This window comes from Esox lucius, chromosome 20 (assembly GCF_011004845.1).
Source record: "Esox lucius isolate fEsoLuc1 chromosome 20, fEsoLuc1.pri, whole genome shotgun sequence".
NCBI lineage: Eukaryota > Metazoa > Chordata > Actinopteri > Esociformes > Esocidae > Esox > Esox lucius.
Window position 1 is genome coordinate 26277479 of NC_047588.1, and position 21185 is coordinate 26298663.

The 21185-nt window shown below is 41.2% G+C and overlaps 2 protein-coding genes across 4 annotated transcripts in view; both read right to left on the minus strand.

The window, feature by feature from the left end:
- znf574 (zinc finger protein 574) overlaps positions 1-1863 on the minus strand; it is a 28410-nt gene extending 26547 nt beyond the window's left edge. For both annotated transcript variants that reach the window (XM_010903310.5, XM_010903309.4), the window contains exon 1: positions 1747-1863. The gene's annotated coding sequence lies outside the window, so the exon portion shown is untranslated. The remainder of the gene's footprint in view (positions 1-1746) is intronic.
- A 5107-nt stretch (positions 1864-6970) lies between these two features.
- On the minus strand, positions 6971-20771 carry gsk3ab (glycogen synthase kinase 3 alpha b). 2 transcript variants are annotated; one of them, XM_010903307.5, is made up of 10 exons: positions 20369-20770; positions 15202-15389; positions 15009-15092; positions 14754-14864; positions 12950-13080; positions 12651-12855; positions 12342-12437; positions 12028-12214; positions 11756-11833; positions 6971-9461 (listed from the first exon to the last, which is right to left on the minus strand). In XM_010903307.5, the coding sequence occupies exons 1-10, from the start codon at positions 20541-20543 to the stop codon at positions 9394-9396; spliced, it is 1323 nt and encodes a 440-aa protein (XP_010901609.1). In that variant the 5' UTR covers positions 20544-20770; the 3' UTR covers positions 6971-9393. The 2 variants fall into 2 exon arrangements, with proteins under 2 accessions (XP_010901609.1, XP_010901610.1); XM_010903308.5 differs by lacking the exon at positions 11756-11833 and having other exon boundaries at positions 20369-20771.
- Positions 20772-21185: the final 414 nt, after the last annotated feature.

Below are 21185 nucleotides of genomic sequence, written 5' to 3' on the forward strand. Positions count from 1 at the left end.
TTTGTTGGATGTGAGCAGATCAGGTGTTCCTGTTCACTCCAGAATTCATCATGCTGCTGACATCAGCAGTCACATCATCAATAAAAACAAGTGGGCCAGTTCCAGGGGCATCCATTCATGTCCAAGCCATAACACCCCTCTCTTCACAGGGTGGTATGCTGTGGATCATGAGCAGTTCCTTTCTCCGCACTTTCCTTTTTCCCACACCTTTTGGCTATGATCCATTTATTCAGATTTTATTTCACCACATGAGCCTTTACTGGCATTGAAACTTCTTTACTTCTCATGTTGAAACAAAAGCAACAGACTCTAAATGCAAATGTCATGCCTAGTATCACATTTTGACCTTTTTTAGCTCTACTGTGTATAAAGGGATGTAATTGCTAAATGGCTCATGGATTTAAATACGCTCAAATTAAAGCTGACAGTCTGAACTTGAACCACTTAATCATTGCTTAATCATGTGCTGGAGTACAGAAATAAAACAACAAAACGTGTTGCCAGGGTTTCTTCAGTTCTTCCAAAAAGGCAACAATAAACATTAGTCAAAATGGGATACTAAATTCATGAATGCTGATATGTATTAATATAGTTGACACACTGTATCTTATATTTTACACATTTAGCTAGTTAATCTACTGTTACATGATGGAACATGACAGAAGAGGTGTGTGCTTAACAAGTTTTTATTTTTAAATTGACATTTTAGCCATTTAGCAGATTATCTTTTCCTTAACAACTTGTGCAATAAAGAACGTTTTTGTAATAATATTTAAAACATTGTACTCTAGAGCATTTTGTCATTATATTATTTCTTGCGAATAAACAAAAGGACCATCAACATCAGACCAAACGAAATGTCCATTGTTAAAAAAAAAATGCTCCAATTAAGCATAAAAAATTACCTAATTCATCTGTGGACAATGAAAGGGTTTTCTTGTTTCATAAATGTCCAGAACCAGCAGCACTTTGAAAAATCTTGTAATAAGCTCAGGATCAGGTTGTGGGTCAGTCAAGTTAATTGTGACAAATACATAATTACATTTTAAAAACGTTGGGAACATAGGGGTGTTAGAACTGGGGACAGTGAGATAAGACAGTGAGAAACATGGTGGTCCCCTGAAATACCCACACATTTGCAGCACTGACAAAGAATGACAGTCTAGACTGCTGACATTCACTCTTGAGGTCAGCAAATTAGCTGTTTGCTATCTTGTTGTAGTGGCTTTGGTTTAACTGCCATAGCAAACTGCTACTACTAACTAGTAGTTGAACTTAAGGAATACTCGTTCGAAGAGAAATAGTCTATTTCTTCGTTGATTGACAACTAACGCTTTAGCGAACAGCTAAGTAAGCTAGCCAGAAATGTTGCTAGTTATTTCCGCTATCAGACAATTCAAGCGATGTTCATCGAGCTATATAACAGTTATTGTTATCAAGCCTCGCAAATGCTTGAGCTTTATCAATACATGTAGTCACTGGCTAGCTAGCCCACCACTACGTCTGCCAGCAGTCGCTCTAAGTATATTTTATCTCTGCTTTATAAAATCGACGAAGAAGGGTGGCATTCACTTCTTCGGTGGTGTAATGGCGACTACCGATTCGATGTCAACGATGGATGTCTCCCCCCGACGAAGACTCCGTGAAAACAGAAATTCGTGCATGAAATATTGTCCTGTCTAAAGTTCTAATCTATTAATAAAACAAAATACTTCAAGTGCGATAACTCTATAAAAAATAACTCACCGACAACTGAAGGTCTTATCTCTTGTGGAAACAAGTTGTGTTATTGTTGCAACATGTTAACATGGCTTGATTCGATTGGCTTGTCAGCCCTCTCATACACCAATCGTATTCGATTACACAAAAAGCGCTCTTTGCGTCTGACTGTGGATAATGGTCAAAGGTGTTTACGCGCGTTCCTCTACCCAGATCTTATATGGCATGGATAGATATTTTACTATTGGCTAACCACATCATCTGTTATAGCGGTCTGTTAATCCATGACGTCGTCGATGACGTGGAAAGCAACCATTGGTTGATGTATGCAACTCAAACGTCTGTTTTTGTATCAGAAGATGCAGATGGTAAAATAAAACATGCCACTGTCATCTTTAAAACCTTTTCATGTAAATTATTTTAAATATATTTTCGGAAGTAGTTGAACTGTATTTTTTTCTACATGTTCATGATGCTTCTGGGTTTTGCTATTTATTCAGAAATGTGTCTCAATCCATAACACAGTCATCTCTAAGCCCACATTATAGTAATTGACAGACTGATCAACTAATCACCTTACACCATTCATAACTTTGAGATATTACTTGTAGATCAGTCCATCACATTTTATCCATGATACATCAATTTTATCCATGATACATAATTTTTTATCCTCTTAAACATAGCCATGGTCCCTCAACAGGTGGTGCACCAGGATTTTGCCCTACCAAAGCACAATATCAATAGGTTGTGGAACATAAAGCACTTCTCCCCCAGCATGCCATTGTACCCCAGCATACCTCCTAGAGGAGAAGACAACTAGTTTCTTCAGTGTGTTTAGCATGACTAGCATGATATTTACACAGCAGGGCCAGGGTCTCTCAAACGTTTTGGGAGCAGTGCACTGCGCCAGCTGCTCTGTTTGGTGGGGAATAGCCTTATTCAACCTTCATATATGAATGCTAAGAATGCTAAGAATGCCAAATGTCTGTATGTTTAAACTGGGTGAGGTAATACACAAAACCAGAATCACATTTTGCTCATGAGAACCACATTCACAAATACAGACTGAAATGTTGAAAAACCCATGAAGGTACACCACCTCCCCATTCTCTTTTCAGTTTCAAGAGACTTTTGCTAGTCTCCCTGAGCTATGCTGTGGACCTGAAGGAACTAAGTGGGTCCGACAAAGATTCTTCTTGTTAATTCTATAGTGCTGTTCCCTGGACCTAAGGGGCGGACTCAAACTTCCATCTGCAGAAACTGCAGAAACAAACTTCCATTTCCTTAAAGCACAGAGCAGGAAAGGATGTGCAGAATCCCAATATTTTCTGTTGAAAAAGTTAGTAATCCTCTGAGACTGGTCCACAGAAGACATGATTTATTTATTTACAAAAAGCTCTATATGAAACAAACATTTCTAGAACAGTTAAAAGTTAATTTTATCTGTCAGACAAAGGTTATATTAACTCACCAGTTATATGAGCTCATGAATTCATAAACAGTAATACCTTAAACAATGTCATTAAATGTGAAAATTAAACTGTTAGGAATATTATAATTGTCCAATTCTACCTGCCAAGGAGTCAGTCTATAACATCAGCTTATTCATTCATTCCTGGCTGGCACCCTACATAATTCTCTCTGACTCAAATGTAACCAAATAATTATTGAGGCATAACATTTCATCAAGCATGCTGCTGATTTTTTTTTTTTACGGACATTTACAATTGTCTGGTTCCCATAACAACCATTTCAATTTCATCCTTTACTTCCAAACCATTAAAATATTTATCCATCTAACGCATGTACACACAGGTGCGACTTTTAATTAAAGATTTGTCTCTATGATCCTAGTAGTGCCAAAACTTGATATACTTGTCTCTTAGTGTATGTCAGATCATATACAGTTGTGCTCAAAAGTTTGCATACCCTTGGAAAATTGAAAATATATGTACCATCTGTAAAGAAAACATGAATGAGCAGGCAAAACAACTTTTATTTTTTATATATATCATATTCAACTGTAGGTTATAACAGAATACCACAATCATAAAACAAAACATGGCAAAAGAATGACCTCTGTTCAAAAGTCTCCATACCATGAGTTCTTAATACTGTGTATTGCCCCCTTTAGCATCAATGACAGGGTACAGTCTTTTGTAATAGTTGTCTATGAGGCCCCAAATTCTTGCAGGCGGTATAGCTTCCCATTTGTCTTGGCAAAATGCCTCCAGGTCATGCAATGCCTTTGGTCATCTTGCATGAACCGCACACTTGAGATATCCCTGAGGTGGCTCGATGATAAAGGTCAGGAGACTGTGATGGCCACTCCAGAACCTTCACCTTTTTCTGCCGTAACCACTGGAGAGTCAACTTGGCCTTGTGCTTAGGGTCATTTTCGTGCTGTAAAGTCCAAGAGCGTCCCATGCGCAGCGTTCGTGCAGAAGAATGCAAATTGTCTGCCAGTATTTTCCGATAACATGCTCCATTCATCTTGCCATTAATTCACACAAGAATCCCCATGCCTTTAGAGCTCACACACCACCAAAACATCAGTGAGCCACCACCATGCTTCACAGTGGGGATGGTATTCTTTTCACTATAGGCCTTGTTGACCCCTCTCCAAACATAGCGCTTATGGTTGAAACCATAAAGCTCTATTTTGGTCTCATCACCCCAAATGAGTGTGCCAGAAGCTGTGAGGCGTGTCAAGGTGTTGTCAGGCATATTGTAACCAGCTTTTTTGTAGCATTGGCGCAGTAAAGGCTTTTTACTGGCAACTCGGCCATGCAGCTAATTTTTGTATCGTCATATTGTGCTCCTTGAAACAACCACACCGTCGTTTTCCAGAGCAGCCTGTATTTCTCCTGAAATTTCTACCTGTGGGTTTTTCTTTGTATACTCAACAATTCTTCTGGCAGTTTTGGCAGAAATCTTTCTTGGTCTACCAGACCCTGGCTTGGTATCAAGAGAACCCTGAACTTTCCACTACTTAATAAGTGATTGAACAGTATGGACTGGCATTAGCAAGGCTTTGGAGATCTTTATATATCCTTTACCATCTATAAAGTTCCATTACCCTGTTATGCAGGTCTTTTGAAAGTAATTTTCTGCTCCCCATGGCTCTGTATTTAGCCTGCTCAATGCATCCATGTGAGAGCCAACAAACTAATTTACTATTTATTCACAGACACTAATTGCAATTTAAAAAGCCGCAGGTGTGGGAAATTCACCTTTAATTTTCACCTCTGTGTGTCTGTAACAAGGCCAAACATTCAAGGGTGTTAACTTCTGAGCAGGGCCATTTTATTTTGCATGATCAGTCATATTTTCAAAATCAATGCCAAAATTTCACAATTTCTGCCAGGGTATGCAAACTTAAGTTCATATTGTGGTTGATGAGGAATAATTGCAGATGATTGTGTTTAAGTTACTTTGTTCAAAATGTATTAAAATGCCAGCAAACATACTTGACCCTAATAATAGGTAGCTGCTGCTTTCATCAAAGTCATTTCAGGTGACAGTTTTTCCAGATTGCTTACAAGCATCGAACAATGCAGAAGTTACAGTAACAAAACTCTTCACACAGTCAGCAAAACGGAAGTGTATGCAAACCAAACTGTGAATAGTTTCTCACACAAAATGCTTTCAATGAACACATTCCCCAAAATCCATGAACTCTTTTCTCATTCAAACTCAACCACCTACAAAACAATATACTCACAGCATGTTTTCTCAAATGCTTACACACTGTTCTCAAAACGGTAAAAAACACATTCAAAACAGAATGATGGCAACTGGTGAGCATTTCTGCAGTAACCAGATTGAAACATAAAGAAAATGTTTGATATTTGTTAGAACATTTTAATTATGTTAGTCAATCCAAACACAGTTGATTGCAGTTTCAACTGAAAATCGACCCAAGTGTTGTATACTGTGTTCTCTCCCTTTGAGAGAACATTTACACATAATGTGAAGTACTGTAAAACTATGGATTTACAGTGTTTTTTGAGAGTTATGGAGATGGAAGCCAGTCAAAGTGCACATAAATTCCTCTTTCCGGATGAAGCTGGATTCAATCTGGCAAAAACACACTGCAGGGGAAGAAATGTGATTGGATAGAGAGCCACCATGGATGTCCCCGGCCAGAGAGGAGCTATCATCACAATGTGTGCATCACTGTCCAATGATGGTTTGCTGTTACACAAACCACTCATTGGCCCCTACAATATACAAATGCTAATGATTATACAATACTTGTGGATGTTTATTTGTTTTTATTGCAGCCCTGGAATTTGGGTAAATTCGTTTTTTGTTTGAACTTATTTTTCAAAAGTTACATTTATTATATGCAAAGATGTAGAAAAAAATAAAGGATATTCCTTCAAATTGCTTCGTTAGTGATTCATTCTTGTTCCATATACTTTAGTATAAGTCATTAAAGTGAGGTGTTTTTCTTATTCTATGATCAAATACTGATTTGTGAAAAATAATTTGAAAAACCTACAATATAAAACTTCATTTATGTAATGATGTTAGTGTTTTTTAGGTCAGTGTGTTATGAGTGACAGTGTGTTTCTGAGGGAGTATTGTTGCAAGTGTCTTGGAGGAACAAGTTTATTTTGAGACATGCATGAAGCGTTACGGTGGTTTTGGGAGTGAAATTCACGGTTTTGCAACGATGCATGTTGGTAATGCACACTGTGTGAAGAGTTTTGTTATTGTGGTTTCAGTACTGACCGATGCTTGTAAGCAATTGAGGAAAAACTGTAATGAGAACTATAAAACTGAAGAAAGCCAGTCTACAATTAGCCTCTCATGGCATGTCTCTCCTCTAGTTCCGAATCATAAGGCATGGTGTCATGAGTGAAAGGCAGATTTAATCTTGATCTGCCAGCGAGGAAAAAGTGGATAGGAGAGCAAGTCCTCCTGATGGATGGCTCATTGGCCTTCTCACAGATGGATCAGCTGTAGCAACACTCTATAAAGCCTTAGCGCCTCATGGCAGGCTGGCCCCTGCTCAGCTGCCTCATTACTGCCATTCTGACTTCATTAACAAACTCTGTTTCTACTTATTGGCATGTCCTTTAAATAAACGCTATGAAGTGCAAACACTTTAAACCCAGTTGAGGCCAAAACAGGCTGATCCATAAATCCATCCATGGTCAATAAAGGCAGATTAATTTTAATGGCCATTCACACGACTCCTTACGTGGTGCACAATTCACTTCTGTATTTGGAGACCAGGGTAGTTTCATCACTTTATTAATGAGTTTAATTATTTATACCAACAAACAAAAACACAGTCTCTCTCCCTCCATTCCTCTCTCTCTCCATCCACTCGTCAGAACCGCTCTTTTCCCAGCAGTGATGTGGTATAACCCTTTGGCAGGGCGATAAAGAACAGGATCACCACAAAATAAAACCAAAACAAGAGAGGGAAATAAAACACAAAAAGCATTTTTGTCATGTCTTCATTTTGGGAAAACAAGGGGCATAGATATTTGAGAAACATACCCAGACTTCTGTAAGATTTGTCAGTTCAATCATTCACTCATGTAATCAGACAGCAGTAACAGGTTTACCCATGTTACACAAAACACTTGGAACACAGGAGGGATGCATCATAAGACATTTTCACCCTCCCCCACCCCACGCAATTTCCCCAATACCCTGACATAGGATCCACCAGGTATACTATTAGGACATCAGCTAGACTACCATAAACCCAGTATTGGGGGATTCCCTTCACATTGATACAAAAACCCTGTAGTTATACCTACTGACTAGGATGTGTAATTGCAAATACAGGATCTTCATTGGGAAAAAACTCCCAAGTTCTAAGACAGTATTTTGGACGTTGGATTGTTTTGCATGAACATGGGGAATTGACATCTTTATAAAACAAACCATACAAGCTGACAACCACCCCCCCCCCCCCCCCCCCCTCAGAAACAAAATAAAACCCTAAAATACAATAAATAAAATGATCATAACATTTATGGGGCAAAGGGAAAGGCAACGAGAGAGAAATGGAGGGAGAGAGAAAAACAAGAGAAACATTTTGTTCTGTTTTTTCCCCCTGAACCAGGGACTGAAATGAAATTGTATTTACAGACTGAGGAGACAGAGCCTGGTCGCTGCTAAACCAGGACCCCTCCGCTAGAGAAAATAAAATGAAATTACAAGAACAATATAATAACAATAACAAAAAAAAAAATAACAAAATAAAAGGTACTTGATATTTACAGTTTAGCAGTGAGAGACAGAGGGGATGAGAGGGCAGGAAAAGCAGAAGGAAAAGATCTGAATGGGAGGCTCCAGAAGTGTAGGGAGGATTTTTCTAGGGCATTCTCTCCCCCCCTTATTTTCAACCTATTGTCTTTGTGCAGTGATTAGGGAGAACAGGTGTGGTTGGATGAAAATGGATTTCATTATGCCAAATCTGACTGTGACGCTGTAAGGATCTACACTAAGAAAGAAAACAGTGCTACAGTGGGTTGATGGAGATGGACAGGGACACACACCCACACAAGGACACACACTCGCATGCTATTTAGCGCTTTCATTTCAATGCACACACTCACATGCACATACACACTTCAGATCTCCCCTATAAGCAATGCAGCTGTGCATTTAGACTGAGTTGAGAAGAGAGAGGAAGCAGTAGCCTCAGTGTCAAGTAACCCTCTAACCTAGGCTTTGGTTCTTGGGTTGAATGGCCACTGATAAGAGTGAAATTAGGAGCCCTATCCATCCCTAGATAAAGGTAGCATTAGCAGTTCCTCTGTCTTTGGAGAAGTGCATAGCTTGCTCCTTGTCTATACACGTCCTGCTAAACTTAAGGAAATAAACTTGAATAGAAAAAAAAAAAACATATAAAAGAGGTCCCTATTATTCAAATAAATCTCATCAATAATCATTTTAACATCTCTTTTCAGAAACAGTTTGATGAAACAGTTTGTAGTTACCTCATTTGAAGAACATTTTAACATGTGCAATAAAAGCTTTTAAAATCATCTAATTTAAAACGATACAGAAAGTCTAAATTAATATGCCGCAGTTTGGTATCGAATTCGATGAAGCAAATAAAAAAACGAACACTTTGGACTTGGTTTTGGAGTAAATGTCTGGGCAGAGGAAGATGTACGTTGTCAGGGCTCACAAACCTCTGTCAGGGACTTGTCAGGTAACGGACCATAGAACCGTTGGGTTTTTAAACATCTATAACTGAAGACTGTGGTACATTGTCTAAACTGAAGTGAGAAAGGCCTCAACTTCACCCTATTCCATTTACTGGCATACATCACCAAAACAAAGGCACTTTCAAATAAATAAAGTTTAAAAAGAAAAGATAAAACGCAGCTGGAAAGGTTAGAATACAGTCTAGCTTTCGTCAGATTCAGTCATTTTCCACAACTCCACCCCACTGTAACTACCATCAACATATACGCACCAGAAAGTTTTTACATTTATAATAGAAATATTCAAGGGATGATTTTGTCTGTGTGTGTGTGTGTGTGTGAGAGAGAGTGGCTGTTTGAGTGTTTGCGTATGCATGTGTAGTAGCTGTTTCTCTAAGCTTGGAGCCAGAAGAAGGACTGGAAGGAGGAAAAGGGAGGAGTGGAAAAGAGGAAAGACAGGGAGAAAAGGGGACAGAAGGAAGGGTGTTCAGGTGCTGTTGTTGATGGATCCAGGTGCTGAGCTGGTCTGGGCGGGACTGTCCGACACACTGCCCTCTGGTGGAAGACACACAATATCACCAGGTCATTGGTTTAATATCCCAAGTGGGCAAAATTCTATTCAAAAGAGGAAGTGGCCAAAGATCTGACCTTTTCAGGTTTTACATTCTTCCAGACAGAACAATTCAGATACCCAGAAGCTTTCGTGCACATGCACAGGTAAACACACAAACTAACAAATAAAGAATTCTGCCTGGCGCTCGATTAATGCTTTCACACCCCAAAAACAAATGTAAATTCAAAATAAATGGCCAATAACATGATGACCCTGTATCTCATAGGTACAGACAGTTTGCCCAGTTTGAAATGAATATCCAAGTCTGAGGCAACTGAGAAGGATGGAGTTTGTTCCAGCATTTGTTAGCTTGAGATATATATATATACTGCTCAAAACAATTAAGGGAACATGTAATCATCACAGTATAAAAGCAATTCAATTAAACTTCAGGGATATTAATCTGTCCAGTTAGGAAGCATAAACAATAATGATTCTATGTCACCTGTTTAAGAGCAAATGAGTGACAACAGGTGCACTGGAAAGGCAACATCAAGGCAACCCCCAAAAGGGAATGGTTTTGCAGGTAGTAGCCATGCATGATTGCTCTCACCTAATCCTTCCTGACTGATTCTTCTCTAGTTGAGTGTTTTGCAAGTGTCCTTGACACTACTGGTAGTATGAGGCGGTACCTGCAGCCCATTCAGGTTGTACAGGCAGTCCAGCTCCTCCAAGATGGCACATCCATAAGTGCCATTGCAACGAGGTTTGCAGTGTCCCCCAGTACAGTCTCAAGAGCATGGAGGAGATACCAGGAGGCGACCAGTTACACAAGGAGAACTGGACAGGGCCGTAGAAGGACATCAACCCAGCAGCAGCACCAGTATCTGCTGGTTTGACCATGGAGGAACCGAAGGAGCTTTGCTCACAGCCCAGCACTGTGCTGCTCCAATTGGAATTCGCTAGAGAACACCAGAATTGGCAGGTTACTGGCGCCCCGGTATCTACCCAGATGAGGGCTGGTTCACACTGAGCACATGTGACGGATGTGAAAGAGTCTGGAGACGCCGTGAAGAAAGTTATGCTGCCTGAAGCATCATCCATCAGAGATGGTCTGGGGAGGCATATCCTTGGAGGGTCGCACAGACCTCCACATACTAGCCAACGGTACCCTGACTGCTGTTAGGTACCAGGATGAAACCCTCAGACCCATCGTCAGACCTTACACTGGTGCAGTGGGCCCTGGGTTCCTCCTGGTGCAGGACAATGCTCGGCCTCAGGTGGCCAGAGTGTGTAGGCAGTTCCTGGATGATGAAGGCATTAAGGCCATTAACTGACCCTCACATTCCCCAGACCTGAATTCAATTGAGAACCTTTGGGACTTCATGCATCGGTGCAACCGCTGCCGCCATGTCGCACCACAGACGGTCCAGGGTCCAGGTCTGGGAGGAGATCCCCCAGGACACCATCCGCCGTCTCATCAGGATCATGCCCAAACATTGTCAGGAATGCATACATGCATGTGGGGGCCATACACACTACTGAGTCACTGAGTTGAAACAGCCTCTGATTTCAATTCTTTGAATCCAGCTCTCAATCGGTTGGTGATTTTGATTTCCCTTGACTGTTGATATGTTCTCAACAAATGACACAATGTACAGTAAAGATTGTGATCTTTAATATATTTCGTTCATCGAGACCCAATGTGTGATTTAAGTGTTTCCTTACTTTCTTTGAGCAGTGAATATAACCTATGATCCATTTCTTGAGAGACATATAAAACATATGATCTCCATTTATAGAATCCCTTATGTTTTAACTAATCCTGTATCGATTATGAATATCGAGCAAAACAGCCTTAGCTGATACTGTATCGTACAAATTCATGGTTTATTGCCCAAACTATTCAGAATCCGCCCACATCTAACAAAAGACTCAGAATACACCCACATCACGCAGACATACGAGACATAAAGGCAAAAAAATGCGAGACAAATCCAACGCCACAACCTAGAAGTCAATAAAACATAGCATAAAAACATAAGGGTGTTTGGGTCGCATTGTGTTAATAAAGTTAGTTCAAAGCTGGATGAATGCCTGCAAGATCATAATGAAAAGATACTTGCAGAAGACAATATAATTGCATAGTAACAGAAGATATCATAAATGTATACAGTAGTGTAACTTTATGGAAAGATAAAACACTGAATTGCATTGGGATGGATAATGATCTACAGATAATGATCATCATAGTAATCGCGGGATCTCAATTAGTGGTTTGCTAGGTTGTACATACCATGTGAGGCAGGCAATGTCTGTGCGCGAGCGTGAGGAGGAATTAGTGTAGAGTTCAACTGGGGCTGGATAGACAGCTCTGAGAGAGACACAAGAGAGAGTGAGAGAGAGATGAGCTTCACGCAACACACTGAGGGTACACCCCTGCAGACGTATTCTGGGGAACTTGAGCAGGATTACGGAAGCTTGGGAGGAGACCGCGGCTTCTAAGGGCGGGGTCACACAAAGGAGGGGAGCGGATGAAGGCGCGCCGGGGGTACGCTGGCGACTCACCAACAGGGCTGAAGTTGAAGAGGAGGGGCAGTTCTCGTCCACTGGGCAGGCGAGCGGTGGGCTGGCGCAGCTCATCGAAGAAGGCGTGGGCGCAGGCCTCCAGCGGGGACAGCCGCGTGACGGGGGTGTACTCCAGCAGACGGGAACACAGGGAGATGGCCTCCGGCGGGGTACGGGGCTTAAACACCTGATTCAGAATGACCCAGGTTAAACACTGTTGTCTCGGCGTCGGCCCCACTAGTGGATGTTCTCACCCGGAGGAAGCGTGAAACAAGGCTGTAAAGGTTATTGAGACAGGACTGAGAAGAGCATACCTTTGTCCAGGGATGTGCTTTAATCTGGGGGAATTTGAACTCTGTGTAGTTTGGGTTCATCTCTCGTATCTGCTCTCTCGTCGGAGTACCCAAAACCTGAAGAGTGGAAGATGAAGGTACTGAGTTAGGGCTCTCCCGATTTTTGTTTTTTCATGCTGGTGCTGATGTAGACTTAGGGAGTGTGTTTCAGGTCAAATATCTGGGAGCAATATCTTGTTTTATGTCAAATGACATATTTCAGATGCAAAGGTTGATATTTCTCCTCCCCTCCCCGACCCAAGCCTCCACCCCGCCCCAGGCCTCCTCTACCTTGATGATTTCCACCAGCTGGTCCACTCCACTGTCCCCAGGGAAGATTGGCTGTCCTAGCAGCAGTTCAGCCAGCACACAGCCCGCTGACCAAATGTCGATGTTGGACGTGTAGTCCGTAGCGCCAAAAATTAGCTCAGGGGCGCGATAGTACCGTGAGCAGATATAGGACACGTTGGGCTCCCCACGAACAAGCTGCTTAGCACTGTGCAGACAAGAGGAGAGAGGTGGGCAAATCAAATAGAAGACAGTAAGACTCACCCAGGCAACCAGAGGTGCACAATGACAGACGTACTAACCTGCCAAAGTCACAGAGTTTGAGAATGGCTGTCTCAGGGTCAACCAGCAGGTTCTGGGGCTTGATGTCTCTGTGACATACACCTTGGGAATGGATATAGGCCAGACTACGGAACAGCTGGTACATATACACCTGGAGGGAGACCACAGGAGACACTTAACCTACTACTAGTCAAGGCAGCTACTGTTGGTCACCAACAGCACTCAGAGCTTTCACTTTGCAAAAGAAAAAAGAGTGAGTGAGACGTTCATAAAAAAAATACTTATGATTTTGCCTAAGTTCCATGATTTGGTCAAACGTTACCATGAATCACTCTAGTCCTGATAAAATCTTGACTTGTGTGTGTGTGAGAGCCACTCACTCACCCTCCTCCTGACGAGGGTGTAACAGCGACAACAGCATCCTGTCGGCACGCAAAACATGCCCTAGGTAGCTAGATCACTGCGCAATGAATTTAAAGTGAAGTGAATCATTGACTCCGAAAAACACTGTTCCCCCTGTGCCCAGCAGACCAACCAGCAGAAGATCCACAACTCATTCAGATTCAGAACTGGCGATTGAGGTACGACAAGATGACGGGTTAAAATGTCCTGTGCCTGATGTAAGCAGTGCGATACAGCAATTCAAGGCAATTCTGTGGGCTGGTGACTGCATCAGCTCAGTTCAGACATGATACTCTAAAGCTATACAACAACGGTGCCAAACAGACTGTGCAGGGATAAATACTTGGCCCCAAAGGCTGCACTTGCGGCAGAATTGCAGAGGCAGGGAGAGAGAAAGGAGTCAACTGAGCAAGTGAGGAAGCCAAACTCACAGAGAAATTCAACACAGTCCATTAATACTGGCAAAGAGCCGACGCCATTTACAAAGTTCAAATCTATTCAACATATGCTCAACATAAGCGGACACTACAAATGTTTTTCATAAAACAGGTGAAGGCTGATATGCTCTGGCATGACACGGTATACCACAGGTATGAAGTCACATCACTTTTTACCGCTCTAATTGAGTTGGTCACCTGTTTATAATACCAATAAGGGCATCTCAGGGGTTTGCAGTATATTGCCATTATACCACAGCTAAGTGATGTGTCAGAGATGCTTCGTGACTAAGAATTGCTCTTGGCCATGTTATATTGCCCATATAAGACACCGCTAATTACTTCTCTAGCGTAAGGCCTATGATCAAGTGAAGTCTGGTGCGAAGGTGAACAGCAAGGCTCTCAATTGACCAATCTTTCTAGCTGTATTTGCCTAGTGGGTTCATCTCTCTCCAATGTGACTATGGGGGCTGAGTAACTATACGCCATTACTACGGTAATGCGATGGAAGAAAACTGTGGGCTATACTCTGCCTTGTCTCAGGGTGGTTTGTGGTGGGTTGAAAGTCCATCCGTGTGGTGCAGATCTAGTTTCCGCCTGACAAGTCTCTGCCTTGGGTGTTGGCGGCTGTTTGGGGTTTTAGGCTGGGTTTCTGAATAAGCAGTAACAACTGCTGATGTAAAAAGGGCTTTATAAAATACATTTAATTGATTGAAGAAAATAAATGCTGATATTTGGGAAAGGAGTCCGAGAGCATATATGTTTTTGCCTCATCAGAGCCTCTCGATTCAAATACAGTAGCTACCATTTAATTTAAATACAGACCTCTGCAATCATTTAATGAGGAACAATGGAGGTGTAAGACAAAAAGTAACATGAAGAGAGTGAGAGGAAAAGGGTGAGGAAGCTGTACCAGAGAGGAAACTATGAGGAGAAACAAGGGAGAATGGAATGACAAAGGGAAGAGGAGAGGTAGTCAAAGCACCTTGACATATATGATGGGGATGGTGGTCTTGGCCTTGTTGAAGTGCCGGGCCACCCGATACACCGTCTCTGGGACAAAGTCCAGCACCAGATTTAGATACACCTCATCTTTCTGTGGGGGGAAAAAAAAAGAGCAACGATTTTGTGGTTAAATTCATCTTTGAATCGTATATTTCATAAGCCTGTTTTTTCATTCTATGGATTTACTGTCAGCAGAAAAGGTAAAGCTGCCATTCCAAGTCAAATGTTTACTTACTTTCTCCCCACTGGAGTAGAAGAAGTAGCGTAGCCTGACAATGTTGCAGTGGTCCAATTTTCTCATGATCTGTAGTTCTCGGTTCTGGAGTAAAGAAATGGAGTGGTGTCATTTAGTCCAGCCTGATCATGTTAGAGGAATGGGCAGTGTGGCTATAGACATCTGGTGGAAGTGCTGTGCACTTGGTCGGCACCTTAAATCTCTTGTCCTGCAGAACCTTCTTGATGGCCACCATCTCCTGGCTGTCGATGAGGCGTGCTTGGTACACCACGCCAAAGGAGCCATTCCCAATCACCTTGATATCGGTATAGGACACCTCCTGTGGGCGGTCTGGACCTTGGCCTGGTGTGGCAACCACAGTTGTCACTTTGCCACTGTCTCCTGGGGGGGGACAGGGACACAGAACAAGTCATACAGAAACCAATGCACATGATGGTCAACGACAAATACTATGATGAGACATCATATGGTTGCGACATCAGTGGCTGTTGAGAATATATTCATGAGTATCCTCAATGAAAGTCTACCATCAGGTAGGCAGGTACAACCTTCCGCTAGCTTACAAACCAACTGACTTCTTGCCTCAATCACTTATCAGTGTCTGGGTCATGGAGGAGGATTACACATGGACTACTATGAAATGCAAAGTCTTATCGGTCTTTGACCTAAAGTCAATAAGCTACTTGATATTTGCAAAAAACAATGCAGTATGTTAGTATTTTTTATGAAATATCACATTTCAAGGATGTTTTTGTATTTAAAGAAGACAAAACAGAAATACCTATCCAACAGCTATACCTATTCAATTACATATTGACCATAATGCACAAATCCACCCGTTTTGGCACCATGGCTACTAATTGGTGACTGTGTAAAACCAACCAGCAGACACTGTGCCTCACTTCAGGAGAGTGAGATCTTGCTCAAGAGTCATCATTAGGTCATTTCACAGATTTTCTATAGAAGAGGTCTGGACTCCGACAGGGCCATTTCAGGGAATATTTTCTTTCTTGCAAGCCATTTCTTGGTTGATTTGGCTGGGTACTTTCTTAAACTTCAGCATTCTGGCAGAGGAGATTAAGGTTTGCTCCAAAATACCTTCATATTCAGTTCCCTCCAGACATTCCTGCTCTCTCTTTCTGATCAAACAGATTGTCAAAAAGAATATTCCCCAAAAAATGTTTTAGTTTTGTAAGGCCTTCTACTAAAACCAGAAATGTAATTGAGTCAAGAAATAATGCTTTCTGTAAAGTGTTTTACTGTCTGATGGCCTTTATTTGATCAAAGGAATGTACTTACAATGCCCGACAGTTACTGTTAGGGGCAGACATGTAGCTTAGTATGTTGAGCACTAACTGACATTTTATGTAATCATTTGATAAAACTCTGGAGAAGTGAGGACATTTGACTGGTGGTCACTAACAAAATAAAATGGTTCGGTTTTGAGATTTGGGTTCAAATGTACTGATGAATGTGTCAGTATGATGCCGGTGAACTAACGGGCAAATTTGTACAATAAGAGAACTGACACAGAGCAAAGGAAAACTACAGTAGAACAAGGGCTTGGCACCAAATAGCTTGATAATGATGATTCAGAGCCGGTGATCACCCTGAATGGACAGTAGAGTCAAACACACCCAGCGAAAATGTGCATTGCCATCTTCGCCCTCGCCCCGCCATTCACCTGCCTCAACATGACCATGCGCGCTAACAACTTGAGATCGCTCAGTGCTACTGGCAAGTCTGCTACACCCTCTATAACCAGGCAGTGTAATTAGTGGATGGTCTTGTTGAAAACACACATTAGGAACTTCCTCCAATTATTAACTTCAATCTCAGGAGAAGGAATCGCTTTGTCAGTAGTTTCAATTAGAAAAAAGCTTTATGTGCCCCACAGACAAATGTACTTGTGTAAGATGCCATCATCTACGCTAAACCCAGCTATTCCTCTTTGTACATGAGAACTGAATGGTTTGTACAGCTGAGTGATGTCTGGATTTACACAACTTCCAAAATGCCAGTCCAAACCTCTATGGAAGGAATATACGCCATGTATGAATGGACGGGTAAATTGGCAGGAATAATATAAGGCATAAACAACATTAGTTAAGTTGCTAAAAAAATCTTGAATATATAAAAATCAGAAAGTAAACAAGCATACCTTAAAAAAAAAGAAAAAAAAGAATAGGGGCATTTATTACAAATTATTATTTATTTCATGTAACATACTCGCATTATCTTGTGTTAGTTCGGCAAGATTTTATGTACAACCATTATAATTAATGCACACATAGCATTATCATTGGTATGATATAGTGGAGTTTTCCTTTAGTTTAAATGCACGTTTTTTTAAAACTTTTGTAAGTGAAGCGGTTTGAAAGATGGCTTGACAGGAACATATGCATCCAGCACAATTTAAGGACTTTAATAAACAATCCAACAATATAACACATTGACTATTTAGATTTAACTTGTCATTGTAACATTCACAGTAACGGTATTTACCAACAGCTACTACCTTTAAACTGTCTTGCAATTCTCTCCCTCTCATTATTACCGGAAGCAAAAAGACTCAGTGAAATACACCCCCGTTAGGCATTGGATTCGATTGTTGATAAAGGCTGAGAGTTAAAAAAAAAATACACCCAATGGATTCATTTTGCACTGTTTGCTGATCTCACTCTAAAACGTATTGTTCGATTGCGTTAATTGTCTAACTGCCTCACGCTGTTTGTTTTTTAACCTTAAAGATCAAACATGTTAAATAGGGAATAGACCATTTGGCATGTTGCCTTTGCACATTTGTGTGCTGGCGGACCTGGGCGCCGTGAGACAAGTTCAAACATAGTAAAACAATTTGTGCACTGATGTCAATAGACAATGATGCTGTGCCATTGCAAAGACCTAATAGTGAATACATCAGAAAATTCCACACAGTATTTTACATCAATCAGAGAACAGCATATGATTTGTAAACATTGCTCATAGCGTTTGACTCAATGCCGTCCGCTTCTTAGCAAAGTAGAGTCAAGAGGGGAGAGAATTAAATATGGAGCAGACATGGCACGATATTCGCTTTAATAATGAATGCTAAGATGAGCAGTCAGACAGACCAGCTGCCAGTGAAGAGCTTTGGTTCCTGAGAAGGAAGTTAACACGCAGGGCTGAAAAGTAGCAATGAATGACAATTGAGAGAGAGAGGGAGAAGAGCAATTTACAGAACACTCAGGCGCATTTAGACACAAACTCGTTGCTCGTCTGTAAACATAAGAATGTGTACACTCATTACTCTAAAAGGATTAAGCCATTTCACAGCCAAGCAGCATTTATTTATGCCAGAGCAGCAATATCCTTGAGTTTTGAGAGGGGAAGTTAACTGGCTAGTATTGATATGCTTTGGAAACTGGTTGGCTGTTCCAATACCAAATGCTTTGTGTGCAACACATGGTATGTAGTAGCCCTGCAAGAAATACAGTGTTGCTCAAGTCCAGTCCTGGGATGGATTCATTCTGCAAAGTTAATACACTGGTTGGCAACAGAATCGTCAAAAAGGATATACCTCAGGTGACCTGAAAGCACCATTTTATTCCAGAAATGTAATAACACATGCACCCACATCTGATTAATCAACCATTAAGCACAATATGAATTAAGGTGTGGGTGTTTCAGCACCTTCAGGAGGGTTTGCAAATGATTCAGACATGAAATCATATCAGTGGGCACACCCTTCTGGGTGTGCTGTTGTCAAGAGACCAAATCAGGTCCCATTCATAATCAGCGATTACGGTTAGAATAAGGACTGGACCACTGAAGACATGCTGGGCTGTGTGTTGCTCAACTGTTGCCCATCTTGATCTCCCAACTCTAGCCTGTCTATCCAATGATTCAGTGCCTTCTTTCCTTCTCTCACTAAATCACTCCATCTACACAAATCCCTTCACACTGACCCATAAAGGTTTCCACCAGTGACTCTACTTTTACAATGAAGTGCCATAGTTGACTGGTCAAAGTATCTGACATAGCAAGGCTATCAAAATAGCTGGCAAGTGCAAGAATTAATAACTTAAATGTTTTTAGAAGTCAAATCAAACTAATCTGATTTGATACCAATGCAGGTTTAATAACGTTTAATACGTTCCACCAAAATGTGTAAATCTTCAACCAGGTCCTTTGATATTACTAAGTAAATTGGCTATTTGGTGTTTGACGTGAACATTTTAGTGCAATATTTCAAGCAGCTATTGTTTTTCAGATTTTCTGACAACTGCTGCTTCTGCTTATCCAAACTACCATTGGGCATTCTGTAAATTCCCCTTAATTGCACTGGCTTTGACAATTGGAGACTGTGAGAGCCTTTGGATGAATCTTCAATGTACAAAATATTTGACTAAATTGATAGCAAGCATTGATTTAAAATGCAGCCATGTAATGATTCAAATATTAGAAATAAACTTTGGAAAGACCTATGATGGTGATATGGTATTACGTTTAACATAAAAGCTACACCCCGATCCCCCCTCATCATTGCTCAATCTAAACTGTTGACCAAAACTTGAGTTGTATAAACACGACATTGACACAATGCATCCCAGCAATGTGAGTGAAATTATACTGAGACAAGAGAGTCTAACTATCCAACGTTAACAGGTTTTAGCTTAATTGAGCCGCGGCTCTTGAACAACCCAACTAACTTGAGCAAATATTCAAGCAAAATGTTCCAGACAATTTGGTTATATTTCCTATCCGTTAACTAACGTTAATTTTGTGAAAAGTAACTACAGTTGTATAACTGACCTAGCTACGTCCTCATTTTGTCTGTATTATAGTATGTACTGTAGCTAGTAGCTAATAGGAAGGCTAACTCAGTTAGACAGGTGACCTAGCTGGTTAGAAATGCTAACCTTAACGGAGATTACCGACATCAGTAAATAACTAGTACTGTTAGCAAAGTACTGTACACCATGAATCTGGTTTGATTTCAACAAGCTGTGTTAATCGGTCAAACGATGCCTATTTTCTACCCTTATTTTCCAACGACACATTTCACTGAAATATCCTGTACTTTCGTGACTATTTCTAAACCATTTATGTTATTTACTTTCATTCTAAAATCGCAAAGACGTTTCACTAAATGCTACTGCTAGTTAACGTCCAGAGGCAACCCACACGATCAAAGCTCTCATCCCACTGTCTGGTTTACAAAAACATAGCCTAGCCAGCTAACAGTAGCTAGCATCCATGTTATCGAGCTAGCTAAGCGACCCAGCTTTGCGAAATCAGTACATCGACAATTTTATCATTCTTGTCTAGTTTAGGTAGACACTTATTTTACAACTCAGTAAACATTTAAATATACTCACGTGCTAGTTTCAAATTTCCGAAGCCAGTCGAACTGCTCCCAGTGGCCTGTGAAGCCCCGGATTTTCCTGCGGAGTTTCCTCCAGCAACGGCCGATCCTGCGGCGGCTGCAGCGGCTCCGGGAGCTCCAGGAGGCTCAGCAAACGAGCTGGTCCTGGGCCGCCCGCTGCCGCTCATGTCTGTGTGCGCTAAAGCCCGGGCAGGGGGAAAGGTTGTCGCGATTCAGAGGCAAGCAGGCAGGGAAATTACCTATATTTTCTAAAATAATCGTTAAAAATGTAACTGCATTGGTAGGGTATCGTTCTAGTTAGCTTGTACGGCTACGTCTCCCCCTTTCTTCTTCACTTGGAACAGTGGCCAGACTTCACGCACAGCAACGCGCTGCCGGATAGAATTGCTTCCTGGGTAACGAAGTTTTGAAGATGGGTTCTGCAGAAAATGAACTTGCACAATACCCGACCACACTACTTCCTAACCTGCAGCCAGCGTGCGTGTTTGGTTGACTTTAAAGTAATACCAATATTGGTCATATTTATTAAGATTAACTTGTTTTTGTATGTAAGCAGGGGTGTCAATTATGAATTAACATAATGTTTATTTATAAATAAATGCAGTGCAGACGTATTTTTTTCTTTATGTACTCTCCATTCATCAACAGAAGAATGGAGAGTGTGTTCCTCTAACTGCCGGGGGAAAGCACTAGCTAATTCATAAATTGGTATCCCTACAGATAAATATCCCGCCGGTTCTTTTCTTTCAAAAACACTTTAGCTTGACCAAATCTCCAGCTATCTCTCTCAGAACATTCTTCCGGACCCT

Bases quoted from the DNA above. Each gene is read 5' to 3' on its own strand.
- gsk3ab (XM_010903307.5), bottom strand. From the start codon at position 20,543: ATGAGCGGCAGCGGGCGGCCCAGGACCAGCTCGTTTGCTGAGCCTCCT. The intron at 12,856-12,949 runs GTTAGTACGTCT...TTGTCTGCACAG, and splicing joins AAACTCTGTGACTTTGGCAG to TGCTAAGCAGCTTGTTCGTG. The intron at 12,438-12,650 runs GTAGAGGAGGCC...TCCACTCTTCAG, and splicing joins AGCTGGTGGAAATCATCAAG to GTTTTGGGTACTCCGACGAG.